Raw genomic sequence first — 15858 nt, 5'->3', positions numbered from 1 at the left:
CAGCATCCTGGTCCCCAAGGGTCAGCTGTGCTCCACCCCCTTTCTCAGCCAGAAATAGCTGCTGTCCCACAGCCCGCCCTTGGCATCTGGTCTGGAGCCCAGCACGGGTCGGGGCGAGCGGCAGGGAGTCTGGGGGTGCCGTGGAGGGCCAAAAGGGGCCACCGAGCACTGGTACCCACAGCCTGGCTTTGGCCTCATCACCAGCCCAGCAGGAGAACATCCTTGGTCCCCAGCATCTGGGTTGTCCCTGGCCAGGTAGGGGAGGTGGGATCCCACGCTGGGGTCAGTGGCTGCAAGGGTGCATGGGGCTTGGGGACATTGCAGCCTTGCTGGTGGGGACATTGCCACCATGGGGGGCAGGGGTGGTCTCCCAGAGTGGGGTCAAGGGAAGGACGGGGCACAGGTCCCATGTTTGTTGTGCAGATGGTTAGTGCTGAACTCGGAGCTGGCAGGGAGTCGTGTGCCAGGCACCCGTGGTCCCAGGGGACCCCCTACTCTCCAGGGCTCTTAGGGGATGCTGCACAGCCCTAGCCCAAGCTGGGGGATGCCAGAGGCACCAAATGAGGCCGAGCCACCACCCCACTCCTCGCACTTGCAGAGTCGAATGCTCCAGCAGTACAGGAGGGTGCTGCTGTGGGGGGACAGCCGGGGGGCTCAGACCAGGGCTGGTGTCCAGCTGCCTCCCCATGAAGGAGCGACCTAGCCCAGATATCCCATGCCCCATATTGCTGCCAGCTGGGCTTGCTGGCTCCCCGGCAGGGTTAGTGCTCCTGCACCCTCGGGGCCAGAAGCTGAAAATAGCTCTGCTGAGGCAGAGGGGCTGCGGGGGCAGCCAGGGCCCCTGCTCACCCGTAGGCTGCAGGCAGTGAGTGCCGCTCCAAGGGGGTTTAGGATATGAGGACACCAGCTCACTGCAGGCAAGGACAGAGCTGAGGACATTTCTGCACTAAAGAAAGGCAGACAGGAAAGACAACAGGCAGGGGCTGAGGGGCAGCATCTGTGAACATTTCCCTACACTTGTTGAAGGGAAGGGAGAGCAGCGCAGGGATGATGCTGTCAGGAGGAGATGCTCAGGGATGGTCCTGTCGGGGGGAGATGCTCAGGGGTGATGCTGGCCAGAGGAGGTGTTTGGTAAAGCTTGGCCTCTCCCCATGGCACACCTGGGGCTGGTGGGTCCCCATGCTTGGTGTCACCCTGGAACTGCCTCTCTCTTCCAGCCAGGCAGGATCCAAACCGCTCTAACAGAGCTGCCCCAGGAGCTCAGCAGCAAGTGATGACCATCATGAAACCGGGTCCTGAAGATGGTAAGGAGGAACGGGGGTGACCAGTCCCACGGCAGTACTGTCCCCCCTGCCTAGGGGCTGGACCCAACTCTGGTTGAAGCCACTGTCCTCACTCCTCACAGCCTCTGTCTGTGTGTGTTTGCTTGGTCCCCTGCTGCACTACAGCCCCAAGGGGCAGCAATTGCCTGTCAAAGGGTCCATGCACAGGGGCAGGAGAGGCTGTTCGAACATTTGGAGCTGAGATAATCCCCTGACAATTCCCCACACTGAGGAAATGCAGGTCCCCAGCACAGCTCCCACCACAGGTGCATGGCTGAGCCACGCGACAGGGACCCTGGAAAGGGGACATGCTGTCCTTGTGCTGGGCATGGGGGTCCCCAGTGTTTCAGCAGGCTCAGCTGTGGCTGTGCTCTCCCTGGGCCTCCCCAGCACCCCAGCTGGACCTGGGCAAGAAGGTGAGCACGCCGCAGGATCTGATGATGGAGGAGCTCTCCCTGCGGAACAACCGCGGCTCCCGCCTCTTCCAGCAGCGCCAGAAGCGGATGCAACGCTTCGTCTTCGAGCATCCCAGTGGGTACAGGCAGGTGGGTCTGCAGCTCATCCCCCCGTCCCAGCGGGACAGCCCTTCCCTGGTGCTCGCTGCCTTTGCAGGGAAGTGGGTCTGGGAGGTCTCAGCAGGGTGGCCAGGCTGGGCGTGGAGATGGGTGAGCATCAGGTTCAGCATCCACGAAAGAGCAAGGGTGCTGGTCCCCCTCTGCACCCACTAACCCCTCTCCTCACCTGCAGCTCCCAGGAGTGGGTGGCTCACACCACGCCCAGAAGGGTGGCACAGAGGGAACAGCAAATGAGTGGACGGTGAGTAGGTGGAGGAAGCTCCGAGGCACTTTCAGCAGAATTCTGAGTCCTGAGTGGGACAGGGGGAGCTCCCTGTGCCCACTGACTCTCCCCTCCGCAGGCAGGGGAGGACGGTGGGCTCCAGAACTATCACTCCGAGATGCACGTGGCTGCATCGCCCCAGGGCGGCCCCCCTGAAGTGCCCAAGAAGACAGAGAAAGTCTTGCAGATGAGCAAAATCCTCAACCCCGACTCTCTGGCCCCAGGTAAAACCTACCTACACCCCAAAGCCTACACGGCTGTTATCTCAGTAATGCGAGGGCACTGCGAGCTGCTGCCTGTCAAGGGTCCTCCCTAAAACCCTCCCCTAGATCTTTTATATGTATAAATATATATTTATGTTTTATGTATGTAATCCCACCTGCAGCAGCAGGTCCTCCGTGGCTGTTCCCAGCCCCCTGTCCCCTGCTCGGGACATTGCCCCAGCCTGGCTGTGGCTGCCCACACCATCTCTCCCCCCACACAGGGTACTCAGGGCCCCTCAAAGAAGTCCCCCCGGAGAAGTTCAACGTCACCGCCATCCCCAAAGGCTACCGCTCCCCATGGCAGGAACTCCTCGGTGACAAAGACAACACTCTGCACAGCAAGAACCAGCCACCCGTGAGACCTTCTCCATGGGACTTCAGGAGCTTCAACAGGTAATGCCTGCCGAGGAGCAGGCACTGCCAGCCTGTCCATCCCTTGGCCAAGCCCTTCAGCCTCAAGAAGCACCTACCATCCAGCCAGGGAAACGCAATGGTTCAGGCCCTCTTTATACACCGCAGGGCTCAGGTTGCTCTTTTCCTTGCTTGGGAGCTCCTCTGTGGCTCCTCTGCAAAGGTTTCTACCTCCAGCAGTTTCCCAGATCAGGTCTCAGCTCCATAACCGGGCTTGTGCAGCCTTACGCAGCTTGGTCTTGCAGGGTAACCTCAGGGATGATGGCTGAAATTTGGGAGGACTAATTCTTACACATGTGGTCCTGCAAAAGGAATCGCTGTTGTTCCCAGCCAGGCTCAGTTCTGGGCTGGGTGAGGAACTGCCCAGACACTGCCAGGTCTCTCTCCTCATTTCCTTAGGGTGTCCAAGCAGTTGCTGGAAGTGGGGGGTATAAGGTTAATCCCCACTAGATTCCTTCCAAACACCTGCTTGAGATTAAGGTCTCCAGGCTGGGGAGCTTCTGTCAGCCCAGCCTGGGCAGCTCTGTGCCCTGCGGCTGCTTCCAACAGAGCATGGCTGCTGTGTGTCCCCACATCCCCAAAGCACACTGGGGTCAAGGTTAGGACCACGCAGCAGAAGGCACCAAGGAAAATCTCCACTCTGGAAACATGTTTGGTGGCGATTCAGAAGACAGAGATCTGGTGGTGGCAAAGTACCAGCAGCCCAAGGCAGAACAACGAGAGCTGAACCTTTAAGCTGAACATCATCCCAGGGAATCTGCAAACCAAGGTCTTGGCTCTCCTCACTGTAAGCCTCTTTCACGAGGATGAAAGCACAGCAGCCCTGGTGGCCTGGCCAAAGTCACCTTCCAGCAGGCAAGCCCCACTGGAGCTCCTTTCAAGGACACAGCATTGCTCCCCATCAGAGCAGCTGCCACTGTGCTGGGGCCCCGCAGATGGCAGCTTTCCGGAGCCCACACCAGGGCTGGCTTTGAGGCAGGGGGGACACAGCTGCTGAAGGGGCTGCAGGAGACACAACTCCCCTGCATGAGAATGGTGTCCTGAAGGGCAGAGACCAGCCCAGCCACCGGAGATGATGCTGCCACCATCCCTTTGCTGCCCTCCGCCCTCAGCCCCTGGGGCTTTGCTCTGCAGCCTGGCGAGGTGCCCAGCAGGAGGCTGCTGTGCGCTCAGCCCCACTCGTGTTTCCCCTCCCACACCAGCGACAGCGAGACAGCACACTGGTCTGTACTGGAGTTGAGGGTGAGAGGGAGGAGGCAGTGGGGTTAACTGGAGGGACAAGAACGTGTGGGCAGCCGTGGGGAAGCCGAGGGGCTGCGTTAGCCATTCAGGGTCTCCTTCCCAGTTGCTCAGCAATCGTGAGCTTTCCTAGAGCAGCAACATCTGAGGAGGTGCCGTAGGGGGAGAACAAGGAGCTGCTGCAGATACTTGGCTCTTTTCTTTCAACGTTTAGCCATGCTCCTGCCTCAGTATTTATTTATGGACAGGGACGGAAGCAAGGGCATGTTTCTGAATAATGCTTTACCCCCGTACCATTTCTCCCCTCTCACATGCTGCCTTTCTATTTAAAGTCTTGAACTGTTATTTAATACAGATGGATGCTAATTTAACACCAAGCCTCTTGCCACCTCCTCTAATTCTTCACTGAAGCAAGAAGATTCAGAGAGCCAATCTGCTTTTAACTGGGCTTTTCAAGATCTTCCAAGCTGTTGGCTCTAAAATCACTTCTCAGTTCATCAAATACCAGACTGCAGAAAAACAAGCTTTTTGGAACAAAGCAGCTAGCAAAAAGCCAGCAGTCTTGCCTGAAGCTAGGTGAATCCAGCACAGCTCACACAGGTCACAGGGCAAGTTCGCTGTCTCAACAGCAACTGCATTAAAGCAGACCAATTTATTCTCAAGTTTAAACATTCAGGCTGTGATGCAAAGACCTTCAGCCACCTTGCTAAGGTGTCCTGTCTTAGGAGTAAAAACCAAGCTTTGAAAAAGATTGTCTTTTCCCAGAAGGGAGAAAGTTTCTGGAACAAACCTATCTCATTTACCTTTCCCCCACCTTATTTCTCCTCTGTTGCTAAACAGTGCCACGTTACTTATGTTCAAGTAGCACTTTCCAAAGCAAACATTCCCAGCTATGCCTCACTGATAACTCAGCCTCCATATGCTGCTCCAAAACCAACATTCTTGGCTTTCTGGGGGCTAGCACTCTCTTCCCCAGTTTCTTTCCATATTTCTCCAGACAGGGATGACAGCTCTTGCCCCCACACTGCTCCTCCTGTTAGTCATAGTTCAAGAGAAGCTATCCCAAAAGGCAGAAGTGGAGCAAGGGCCAAGAGAAAGACATTTGCCTACACATGTGCTAGAGTCATCAGGAGGCAGCACCACCCTCTGCAGAACAAATCAGCTGCGTACGAGTCACTTGCTAAAGATCAGGGGGTTTGTCACCATCACCCACTCTCTTACTCTAGCCCCTTTCATGCACAAAACATCTCTGCTGCTGTTGGTGGAGCCCACTGAGAGAGACTATGGCAAAGGTAAGAAGATGCTTCCTCCCTCCCCTGCATGGTCACTGAGGCTCAGGCACCAAAACCTTCTCTGCAGGGCTGCCAAAGCCGGAGTTGCAGGCGGCTCTGTACAGGAGAAGCACCTCACTGGGGTGGCAGAAGCCCTAATGGCCTCTGGGGAGGAAGAGGAGGGTTGTTATTTGCTACAAGCATTGCTAGGTTGCTGCCGGGCTCATAGTAAATCCAGACCTGCTTTTTCCATCACTTTTGTGACACACACAACCTCTCCTCCTGACATACCAAGTCTGTCTTTTCTTGCACTGCAGGACTCCCACCCCATTTGACAAGGCACTGGTCAGTGACCTGTCCTCTGTGCCCACCATGGATTTGGAGCACTTGAGTGTTCTGGAGGTGATTTCCCACAGACCCAACTTCAACAGAACCCCGCAAGGTTGGGTGCGGATCCTACCAGAGAGCGACGAGCTGTAGCATTGCGCTCCCTTCCTCATCGCCACGGATGCTTTTCTCGCTAGACTCAAACGTACTTCACACAGCAGGGGAGAGAGAAGTGAGTATTCTTTGTGAAAGCTAAGCACGTGGTCTCAGTTGCCATCCTCTTCAATGGGATCTGGACAAGCTCAAGTCTGGGACCATGTTGAATTCCCCCCATACCAGCCATTGTCACAAGGGTATTCAGTGCTGAGCTGAGCAGCCAAGTTCTCACCAGTAGTGTGAGCAGATCCCTGTAAGCTCCTGTACAAAACACCCCATACATCCCTCTTTCGTGGCCTTGCAGAAGATGGCAGGACCGCCTGCTGCAACACAGCGAGCTGTCTCACTGCTGTTCAGTGACACCCAAGACTCGCTCTGACAGCTGGTGCCTTTGCAGAGAAATTCCATCTTCAGGACACCTGTCATTCTGGTCACGATGGCCAGAGGAGGCGATAATTGAAGAGCAGCAGCAAAACAAGTTACCAGAGGCATTGGCATGTTCAAAGCATTCACCCTGGACCTGGCTGGACAAGAACAATGAGGAACCGGGAATCTGTCTGTTTACCAACACAGCACAACCAGGAGATATGGGAAAGAAACACTGGGAGCTGGAAACTTGTGCCCCATTCTCCACAAGCTACTGGCCGGCACTTGGCAGCTGATATTTTGCCCTTCCTACTGCTATTTGCGTGCCTTGCTTAAACACCCAAGCCCTTCGATTGACTCACACCAGATTTGCTTCGTGTAGTCAGTCAATAAAGATCAGGCCCTACCTGGACCAGCTGCTCTGCAAAATTGCACCAGTCTGGAGGTACCATCAGGTATTCTGGCAACTGCAGCATCAGTGGGAAGGAAAAGCAGCGCAGCTGTGACACCGGAGCAAGCACGGGCTTCTCCGTGAAGGCAAAAATACACAGCAAGGATTCAACTACAGAAACATTCTCAGCAGTGACACACAGCGAACACCAGGCTATGGGAGAGTCCTCAGAACACCTGGAAAACCCCGCTAAGCGCTAACAAAAATCTCTAACTTCAGACAGGCTTTCTACACTTACTTTTGTCAGGTTCTTGCTGTTACCCTTATTGAATCTTGCCAAAGCAGAAGCATTAGGATAAAAGTTTCTTATTCCACCACTGTTTAAACCAGGCAAGTAAATTTTGTGGTACAGACGCAGTTAACGGCTGCCTCACTTGTGAAGTGCGTTTGTAACGCTGTGCAGAATGAATCCCACACAGGGATTCCGTGGCCACAATGCAACATTCAGGCAGGAAACTTTCTTTGCTCTGTTCTTCCCACAGAAGCCGGAGGCACCAAGCAAATGGAAAGAAAAACGGTCTGTTCCTTATACATTAAGTATTTATGATGCTCAGTTGCTGTCCTGTTCCAAACCCGTCTTTCTCCCCTTTGACTGTTAGCTGAAGAACTTGTGTATCCCTGGGGACCTGGCTGGAAATAATAAATAAATGGCGATAATGTGAAGCCTGCTTGTGTTTGAGACCTGTGTGCAGAGCACCCATAGGCCCTGACTGCGGACTCAGGGCCAGAGCAGTGGCAAACACCACAGCCCCACCAACCATCCACTGGCAGCCTCTGCCCCATCTCCAACACTGCCCTGGGATGGCTCTTACCTGACAAAAACTAAACTACCTGCACCCAAAACCCCGCTTTCTCCAGAGAAAGCCAGCCTGCCTGCCAGCCGTGCCGCTGGTGCCACCTCCAACAGCCGGGGACCCGGTGGCATCGCACAGGACAGCACACAAAACCAGAAGTGGAGCTGCTGTCCTTGCGCACTCTGCACTGCAGCTTTGGCAGCAGCCAAATAAAATCAGACAAAGCGCTCAAACACTGTGCTTAGACCATGCCTCCTGGAGCAAAGTGTTGAAAAATTCAAATATTTTAATGTATGTTTTTTTAAAACAAGCAAACGAAGCTTCGGAACAGGTCCAATCATGTTTTGCTTTACAGAAAGGTGTCTACAGATCCAAGATACGAAAGCAGCTGACACAACAGATAAACTTAAAATCCTCCAGCCACGTGCACGCACATCTTATTCAATGGCAGGCTCCATGCAGGACACAGTCGCTCTTGGACAAACACTAGAGCTGGAGCACAGGGAAAAACAATGTTTCACATCTTACCAAAGTAGGACAGAATGAGATCCATCTCACAGTTAAAGAGATTGTATCCACTGGCCTCAAAAGCCCCAGACATGCTCCAAATATCCCCAGGACAAGCTTTTGCACCTGCACTGTGTCCTCCCCCCCGCAGCTGTCAGCACTGCAGGCTATGGGGGCCACTGGGGGGACTGTCACCAGTCCAGAACTGGCAACTTCTGAAACCAGGCAACCACCAAAACCAGGCAACCGCCAACCTGCAGCTCCATGTCACATCCACGCCCCCCAGGGGCTGCTTGCATGACCCAACGCTGATCTGGCTCAGGATGGGCAAGATTAGAAATGAAGCATCAAAAAAGGTTTTGGTTTTCGGTTTTTAAGCAGAAAGACAGGAAAAGGGAAGGAGGAAAATTCTGTGGCAATAGAAGGGCAAAGCCATGGGTCTGGCACCTCTGATAAGCTTGCTTTTCAGCTCTTATTGAGTCCTGGTTTAATAGCTCATTAAAATAAGAAGCCATTACCTGACACAGAAAGAGCCTCTGGTTACATTTGAACAGTCCATAGTGTTCAGACTGAGGATATCAAATGGGCTTGGAAAGGGTTTGCTTTTGTTTTTCCAGAAGTTTATTTCAAAAGTGTGCCAAGGGGATACATGGCTAGCACTGTAATTCTGGTACACCTGATCCACAGAACCCCGACAGCCCTGCTCCGTCTGCCCCCCGCCCCCCCACCCCCCTGCACTAAATGAAAGACCTGGGATGTATCAACCATCCCAGCAGCCAGTGGAGACACGGAGCTCAGCTCGCCCAGTGTCTTCAAGCAGGGAAATAAGGCTTCGCTAGCTCACCCACAGCTCAACAAATGGTGCTACCATGGTAACTATAAAATAACATTTACTGAAAAGACGAGGGCAGCAGGACGTGCTAGGGGCTGCTGTGCTTCCCTGCGTGGGCACCCATCCTCTGGGGATCCTGGGATGGGTAGTGGATGGGGCCTGGGGCTCTCATGAATGGAGGTGGAGGCCCCATAGCGTGGAACATGTGTGGTCCAAAACCTGTGGAAATAAAGTCAGCAGCTTCAGAACAAGCAATGCAGATGTAAAAGTACCAGCAGCAAACAGCTGGTTTACAGCTGTGCCTTAGAAAGGTGCACACCTCCCATGATTCCTCAAATCCCCCAATTCTTTCCCCTCTTCTCAGTATAACTGGGGGGCAATCCTCACCCAACACACACCCGTCCTCACACATAAAAGCTGGGGGGGGCGGGACTGAACAGGTGTCTGTAACACTGACTTAAATGCTTTCTACTCAAATGTGGAGCAAAGCAAACACATCCACAAGTCTGCTGTCCCACAGAGGAAAAGGGGTCTCTGGATAGATGTACACAGCCAAACACAGGCTGGCGTTCAAAGAGCTGCAGAATCACCCTTTGAAGTTCGGGTTCACGTGGCATTTATACAGCCAGCAAAAGCACCATGTAGGTCTCAGCAACCAGTGACAGAGATCTCTGACACGCCTGAGAACTTGCAAGTGAATACGTACCACGAGAGGCAGCTCAGTGTAATTAAACTGTGCTGACAGCTCATTTTAGCTCATCAGTTCACATTATATGATCAGGGATGAGGAAAATGAACCCAGGGCATGTGTCAGTGCTCCAGTGCAGCCGAGTGAGGAGGACTAGATCATCAGACACCCCCGCTTGAAGGGGAAACACAAGTACCTGGAGGTGGTGGCGGAGCGATGCCAGGAGGAGGTGGCAAAGCGATGTTAACCACGGCTGGAGGGCCGCTTGGAGGTAGGTTGAAGTAATTTGCAGAAGCCTCCTCTTCTGCAGCTGGAGGAGGGGGGAGAGCTGCGGGAAAATCACACAGTGGTTATGGAAAGTCTTTCAGTCAAGATATGCAAAGGTATCTGCCTTCAGAGAGGAGGCACAGTCAGTTCCTTCACAAAGACAAACTGCTGCTACTATTGCATGTATGAACCGGAGAGAGAAGCAGGACCACCCTGAAACTCCAGAAGTCACTTCACTCAAAATCGGCTTTGCTTTTTCCACCATACAACACTCAGTGGATTAGGAAAACATTAACCAAGCTTTGAAAAGCATGGGTCAGCATTATCTCAGACCTAAGTAACTTTAATTCAGCTTTAACTTTTCACTCATCACATAAAGAACTCTCTTTTCATCAAGAATTTGCTTCTAGACAAAGCTCACCTCCCACCCCAGCTGGATCTGCCGCAAACCTGCAGCACGTAACTGCTCTGGGCTCACCAGTGCCTCTCCTGTCCTGATATTCCTTACGGCTCTCGGGGGTTTAACACCAGCCTTGCTCGTGGAAGCAGGTCAGCATCAGGTATTTCAGAGAGAAAAATACCTCCCTTACCTCCAGGAAGCCCTGGAACTGGCTCCAGCTTTATCCCAGATTCTGTAGTACCTTCCTTGTCCTTTTCTTTTCCTCTTGCTGCCTGGGACCTATAAAACAGAAGTTCGAGAACAGGAATGAGAAAAAACTGGATAAGCAAAGATTCACACCACAATAGTTTCACATCTTCTCATCCAGATCCAATGCTTCATGCCAAAGGTGAAAAATTCACAAACATCAGAGACAGCAGGTACAAAGTGTGCAAACGGCACTTGCAGGAGATGGCTTAGAAGAAAAACTTCAGAAACTCATGCGTAACGCTGAACCAGGACACCCCTTGCACAATTTGTGTAATCTCCAACTCAGACCCTGCTGCTGAAAGAAAATCAAACTGTAAAAGGACCCCCGCTGTTTACCAACTCGGTATCTGCTCCAACTTAACATCCACTCCTGCCCATCAAGGCTGCATAAACTGACTGAGGAACCTTGTGACAGCATCCTCAAGGCTTCCTCCCCCCACACTCACCTTCCCCATTTGACATTCAGCCTGCGACCGTTGACGATGAGTTTGTTGAAGGATTTCTCAGCAGCCACCTCCGCAGCCTGCCGGGTGGCAAACTGGATGAACGCGCACTGCTGCCTCTGCACCACAGTTATCGTCCGAATCTCCCCAAACTGGTAGAAGTGATTTCTGTGGGGAGGGAAAAAATTATTGTGAAACCCCACTCCTCCAAGCCACAAGGTACAAAGCAGAGCAGGTGACCTCATTGTGTGCTGAAATATACATGCTTAGATCCTTTCATTTCTCCATCTTAAGTTCAGACTAACCATTAAAAATTAAGTCACTTGCCCCTCTGTGCAATTACAGAGCAATAAAAACTCTGCAGCCACTTTTCCCAGCAGCTAGCTAGAGAGAAACTATGGGACTTTCTTGTAAGAAGTATTTGAAATGTGCCTGTTCATCTGTTCTCCTACAAGCTAGCATCACTTGGCACTTGGCCCATCAACTAGTTTCCCATTAAGGAGAACAAAAAAAGAAAAATATTTATTTTCTTTCCTTGCAACAGAGATTTCCTCACTTTAAGATGAGCAGTAATCAAGGCATCAAATAAAAAGGCAAGGGCAACACAAATTCACCAACACACCTGAGATCTGATTCAGAGATAGTATCTCCAAGCCCTCCAACATAGAGGGTAGTAATAGTCTTGTCATCAGGGGGGTCTAGACGAGGCATGGTTGATGCTCGTTTCAGAAGTTTATCAGCCACAGGATCATTAATTCCGTAGTAACGATCTTTGATGTTCTGATCAGCCAGAGGATCGTCTGGATCTGTAGGCTTCTCATGCCTAAGGTTCAGAAAACAGAGCGTTTCTTAACACCAGTCACAGCCGCATCGGGTTAAATAAATGCTGCCTTCCCCTCTAAAGGCCTCTGCTCGCTTCTATGCTTAACCCTCTTCAGATAAACACACCAAAATGAAAATAAAAAAAGCCTGGAGAACTTCAACTGCAGCCAGGACTGCCTTGAGCTCTGAATGAATGGCACTTCTGACAGCTCAGCGTTCAGCACTACACAACACAAGAGCTGGATTTCAAACGGCCTCTTGTTCAAACACAAAGATCTCTGATTGAGGGGACTGACGCCATGAAAGGAAAAAATGAACTATGCAGAAGAGCTGCAGTCACTGCTTTGGCAAAACACTGCAGGACCAGGCAGCTAACTCCTCACAAAACAACTTGCCACAACAAAGACTCGTTCACTGGCGCCGCGTGCCAACCGACTGACCCCGCTCCTGGTGTTACAGCTCCTGTCTGCTGCAGCATTTGCTGCTCCTCGAACGCCCCAGGGAGCTGCGTCTGACCATGGGAAACAGATTAACTGTTTAAGCTGTGTCTGTACCTGTAGGGACACTCTTCTCCTCTCTTGCATTCTCCCTTTACCCAGAAGGAACAGATGTGAGGACGGTTACGTTTATAGTAAGGAGTGGTCCGAGCCAGCTTCAGCAGCATGTCGCTGGTAGAAGTAGCTTTTCCTAGTGCACCAACTGGTCTAGTGCCGTCAGAATTAGATATCTGAACAGTAGTTAAAACATAAATAATTATGTACATATCACCATTAAAAACTAATGCACAGAATAAGAGCAAGCGATTTAAGATAAGCCAGATCATTCCTCCCCTTTACACATCCACAGAGAGTGTGATTACAACTACACTTTCTTACCTCTCGTTCCATGTTCTGGGTGTAATACTCTTTATTAACGTCAGACTTGGGCATTTCGTCCTTGAGGGAGAGTCCTGCATCCCGGACTTGAATAGGCAAACCTAGAATCAAATAAACAAACAAAACACCAACAAATCTATATTACACCTGTGCATTTGAAGACATTTCACCAACTTTCATTTCAGAGGCAAGCAGACCAGATGCTTCTCTTTGCATTTTTTGGTACACACCATATTCCAGGTCAAGCAGGCAGGTCTGACAGACATTCTTCAGCTTGCTGCATGTCTGGCATACTTCTGTTTTCTTGAAACGCATACGAACACCAGGGCACCAGCGAAACACTGTGAAAGGCCTGGCACAAATCTGAGAGACAGAAAGTCGACACTTGTACCACTGTCACACAGCAGGGAAGTTACCGTGCTGGCTCTTGCACAGAAACTCAAAGTCCAAATACATCTAATATCTTTAAACTGTAAATACAACTTCATCCTTGTGCTAAGATTCACATCTCAAGAAATGTTTGTTTCTATTTGGTGCTTTTGACAGGAGAAAATTTTAGAAAGTTTTTTTCTTGTTGTTGTTTTTTATTTATTTATTTATTTATTATAATAACTCAAAGCAGATCGACTCAACAGAAAAATAAATTCTCCTTCATTCCAGGCCATGTCAGTACAGAGCTATTAAATTACCAGTTACAAGTAAATTGGTCACCAGTGTGGCAGCAAGTCCAGTAAGAGGTTACGAGACTTTTAGTCCAGAATGGACTGCTGGAATGATGCATCTGCTGCAGGTACCATTTGAGGAGGAGAAGGAAGATTTCAGAACCTGCCTTCTCCCTCCCTCAGATGGCAACTTAAAAAAGGGGCAAAAAACTCCTTTAATTTAACACTAAATATTTCTCGCTCTTTCAAAAATAAACATGGCTTATTTCTTATCCAGCTAACACACAAACCACTGTGTAGCTGTGAACAACATACTCATAGCAAAACCTAAACTCCAGTTATTTATGTACCACTTATGGGTAAAAATAAACTTGCAAGAGAAAATACGAAATCATTTAAAATGCTGAAATACCTTCAAGTATAGTACAACATTCACAAAACCTAAGTCAAATATACATGAGCAAATCTTAAGTCTGTCTGAACAGCCTTCAGTAATTTTATTAAGACCAACTGACTGCCTAACAAAGCACACAGTAGACTAACCTAAAAATGTATGTAGTTACATAAATATTTTAAGTTGTAAACCCAGATAAGCACTTTTCTGAAGCAAACATTTTTGTAACATTAAAATTTATTATTCCTAGAGGCATGCCAATTGAGATATTCTTTCTTCAAAAGTCAGCAAACACACCTTGCATTCTTTTCCATATTTTTCTTTGGTCTGAAATATAATAAAAACAACAAAAGAAAATATGAAACATCATTACTTCAACATAAAACATGAAACATATCATTGATGTTATAGCAGAGGGGTTTTTTCATAATTACACTGCATTTAGACTCACCCACCCCTATGTTTTGGATTTACACCTTGGCAGGTCAACAGGGAAAAAAAATCCTAAAAAGCTTTCAATCCACTTTTGGTTTAGAAACTTTAATTAAAAGCACAGTATAAGTCTCATCTCAGGTACAAATGAAAGGTGAGGATGAAATGGAATATTAATAGCTATTTTTAAGCAAAGATATGTTACATGAAGTGCATGAAACAAGCAGCTTTTGAAACATCACCTATACTGGCAGCAGGATTACATTTCACAAAAATATCATAGTCTTTCTCAGCAAAGTTGGTGGAATGGAAATGTGAAGGGAAGATAATCCCAGTGTCGGTCATACACAAATGGACTGAGCACAGAGAAGAGCAACAGAAGAGACCGACGCCTGCGTGAAGGACGCCAAGGTAAACACACAGGGATTTAAACTACCATCAGGCAACCTTCATAAGGCAGTTTTAACTTATTTTTACAAGCGCGTATTCTTCACATTTCAGAAATTGCGCTATTAAATATTTCAACAGCTTAATGTTCTCCATATCACATGATTCACCAGAACTGATGCTGTGTTTTCTAGTATTTCCTGCACTCCAGACATTGGATTGTATCATCTCACTTTCCTTTTTGACTCATTTAGTCTTAAATCACACATCTAACACCATGACATCGCATACCAACAACGGCCAGGAGCAAATAACGGTGTGCAGAACCAATTACGAGTGCAGGTGCACCTCAGCATCTCCTGATGTAGTCAGGCATGTTTTAGTTCCCAAAATACAGCAGTTCTAGGGCTGACACAGAGGAAAGGACTGTATGGTTGAACAGGCACGTACCATTCGGATATATGGGTTTTCTCCAAGGCATGTCTGGCACAGGATGGGGAAGTCCTGAAATGAGCAAGAAGAAAGAAAAAACAGGGATTTGCAACAAACTCTATCATCATAACAACATTCAAATCACACTGAACTGAGCTAGACTAATCGGCCCGCTTAAAAAACATAAAAAGACTCATTCAAAACGAGCCCCTGGGAGAGCTACAAGCCACGACCCAAGACCCATATTATGATAGACCCACGACCTGTCAGCTATTCCAGTCTGAAGCAATATTGAGACAAACAAGCCAACCAAAAGCATCCTCTGGAGACATCAGCTGTCCAGTGACCTGACTGCAGCAGCAGACACCGCCCCCAGCGTCCCCCGGCATCTATTGTCTGCACTGTGCCCACCCAGGAGAGGCCTCAGCACTAAAGAACGTGGCCCGACGGGCCCAGATCAACCCCCGCAGCTGCCGTAAGGCCTCCCCAGTTCCCGAACACCCCAAGCCCCGGCGGAGAGCGGGGAGAACAGGGCAGGGCGCCCCGTCCTCCGGTCCCGGGGAGCCGCGGCAGCCCCTTCTCGGTTCCCCCCTCGCTGCCCGCCCGGCCCCGAGCGCCGCCTCAGCCGCCGCCTCACGGCCTTGTCCGGCCCCCCACCCCGACACGCTCCCGGCAGCGGGAGGCCGCAAGGCCTGGCCCGGCCTCTCCCCCGGGCTCACCGCGTCCTCCCAGTTCTGCCGGTTGTAGGTGTTGGAGCCCAGCGATGTGGACATGGCGGCGGGGCCGCTCCGCTCCGCCACCGGAACACCCGCGCCGCTCCGCCCCGCGCCCGGCAGGCGGCGGGAGACGGAAGTGACGCCACTTCCGTCAGCGACGTACCGGGGAAGCGAGCACCGAAGCGACGGTGTGAGGCCACAGCGCGTCGCGCGCGTGGAGGGCGCTCTAGGCACAGAGAACCATAGAGCTCAGTGAAAGGAGCGGAGATGGGCGGGGCGAGCACAACCACTGCGAACAGGGGATGGCGGGAGCGG

General features: G+C 50.8%; 2 protein-coding genes across 2 annotated transcripts; one reads left to right on the top strand and one right to left on the bottom strand.

The window, feature by feature from the left end:
- Positions 1 to 71: 71 nt before the first annotated feature.
- On the top strand, positions 72 to 5958 carry MYOZ3 (myozenin 3). Its single transcript, XM_021289000.2, has 7 exons — positions 72 to 255; positions 1218 to 1304; positions 1713 to 1867; positions 2070 to 2138; positions 2239 to 2383; positions 2644 to 2815; positions 5661 to 5958. Exons 2-7 carry the CDS (start codon positions 1274 to 1276, stop codon positions 5821 to 5823), a joined length of 735 nt encoding a protein of 244 aa, XP_021144675.2. The 5' UTR covers positions 72 to 255; positions 1218 to 1273; the 3' UTR covers positions 5824 to 5958.
- A 1745-nt stretch (positions 5959 to 7703) lies between these two features.
- RBM22 (RNA binding motif protein 22) lies at positions 7704 to 15740 on the bottom strand. The gene is made up of 11 exons (XM_005503389.4): positions 15547 to 15740; positions 14846 to 14899; positions 13874 to 13903; positions 12751 to 12883; positions 12521 to 12621; positions 12200 to 12372; positions 11446 to 11646; positions 10827 to 10991; positions 10322 to 10410; positions 9661 to 9792; positions 7704 to 8995 (listed from the first exon to the last, which is right to left on the bottom strand). The coding sequence occupies exons 1-11, from the start codon at positions 15598 to 15600 to the stop codon at positions 8865 to 8867; spliced, it is 1263 nt and encodes a 420-aa protein (XP_005503446.1). The 5' UTR covers positions 15601 to 15740; the 3' UTR covers positions 7704 to 8864.
- Between the last annotated feature and the right edge of the window lie 118 nt (positions 15741 to 15858).

The sequence above is a fragment of the Columba livia genome, chromosome 14 (assembly GCF_036013475.1).
Source record: "Columba livia isolate bColLiv1 breed racing homer chromosome 14, bColLiv1.pat.W.v2, whole genome shotgun sequence".
In the NCBI taxonomy this organism is placed as follows: Eukaryota; Metazoa; Chordata; class Aves; order Columbiformes; family Columbidae; genus Columba; species Columba livia.
Note: the sequence above shows the minus strand (reverse complement) of the source record. Positions and strands in the feature narration are given on the sequence as shown.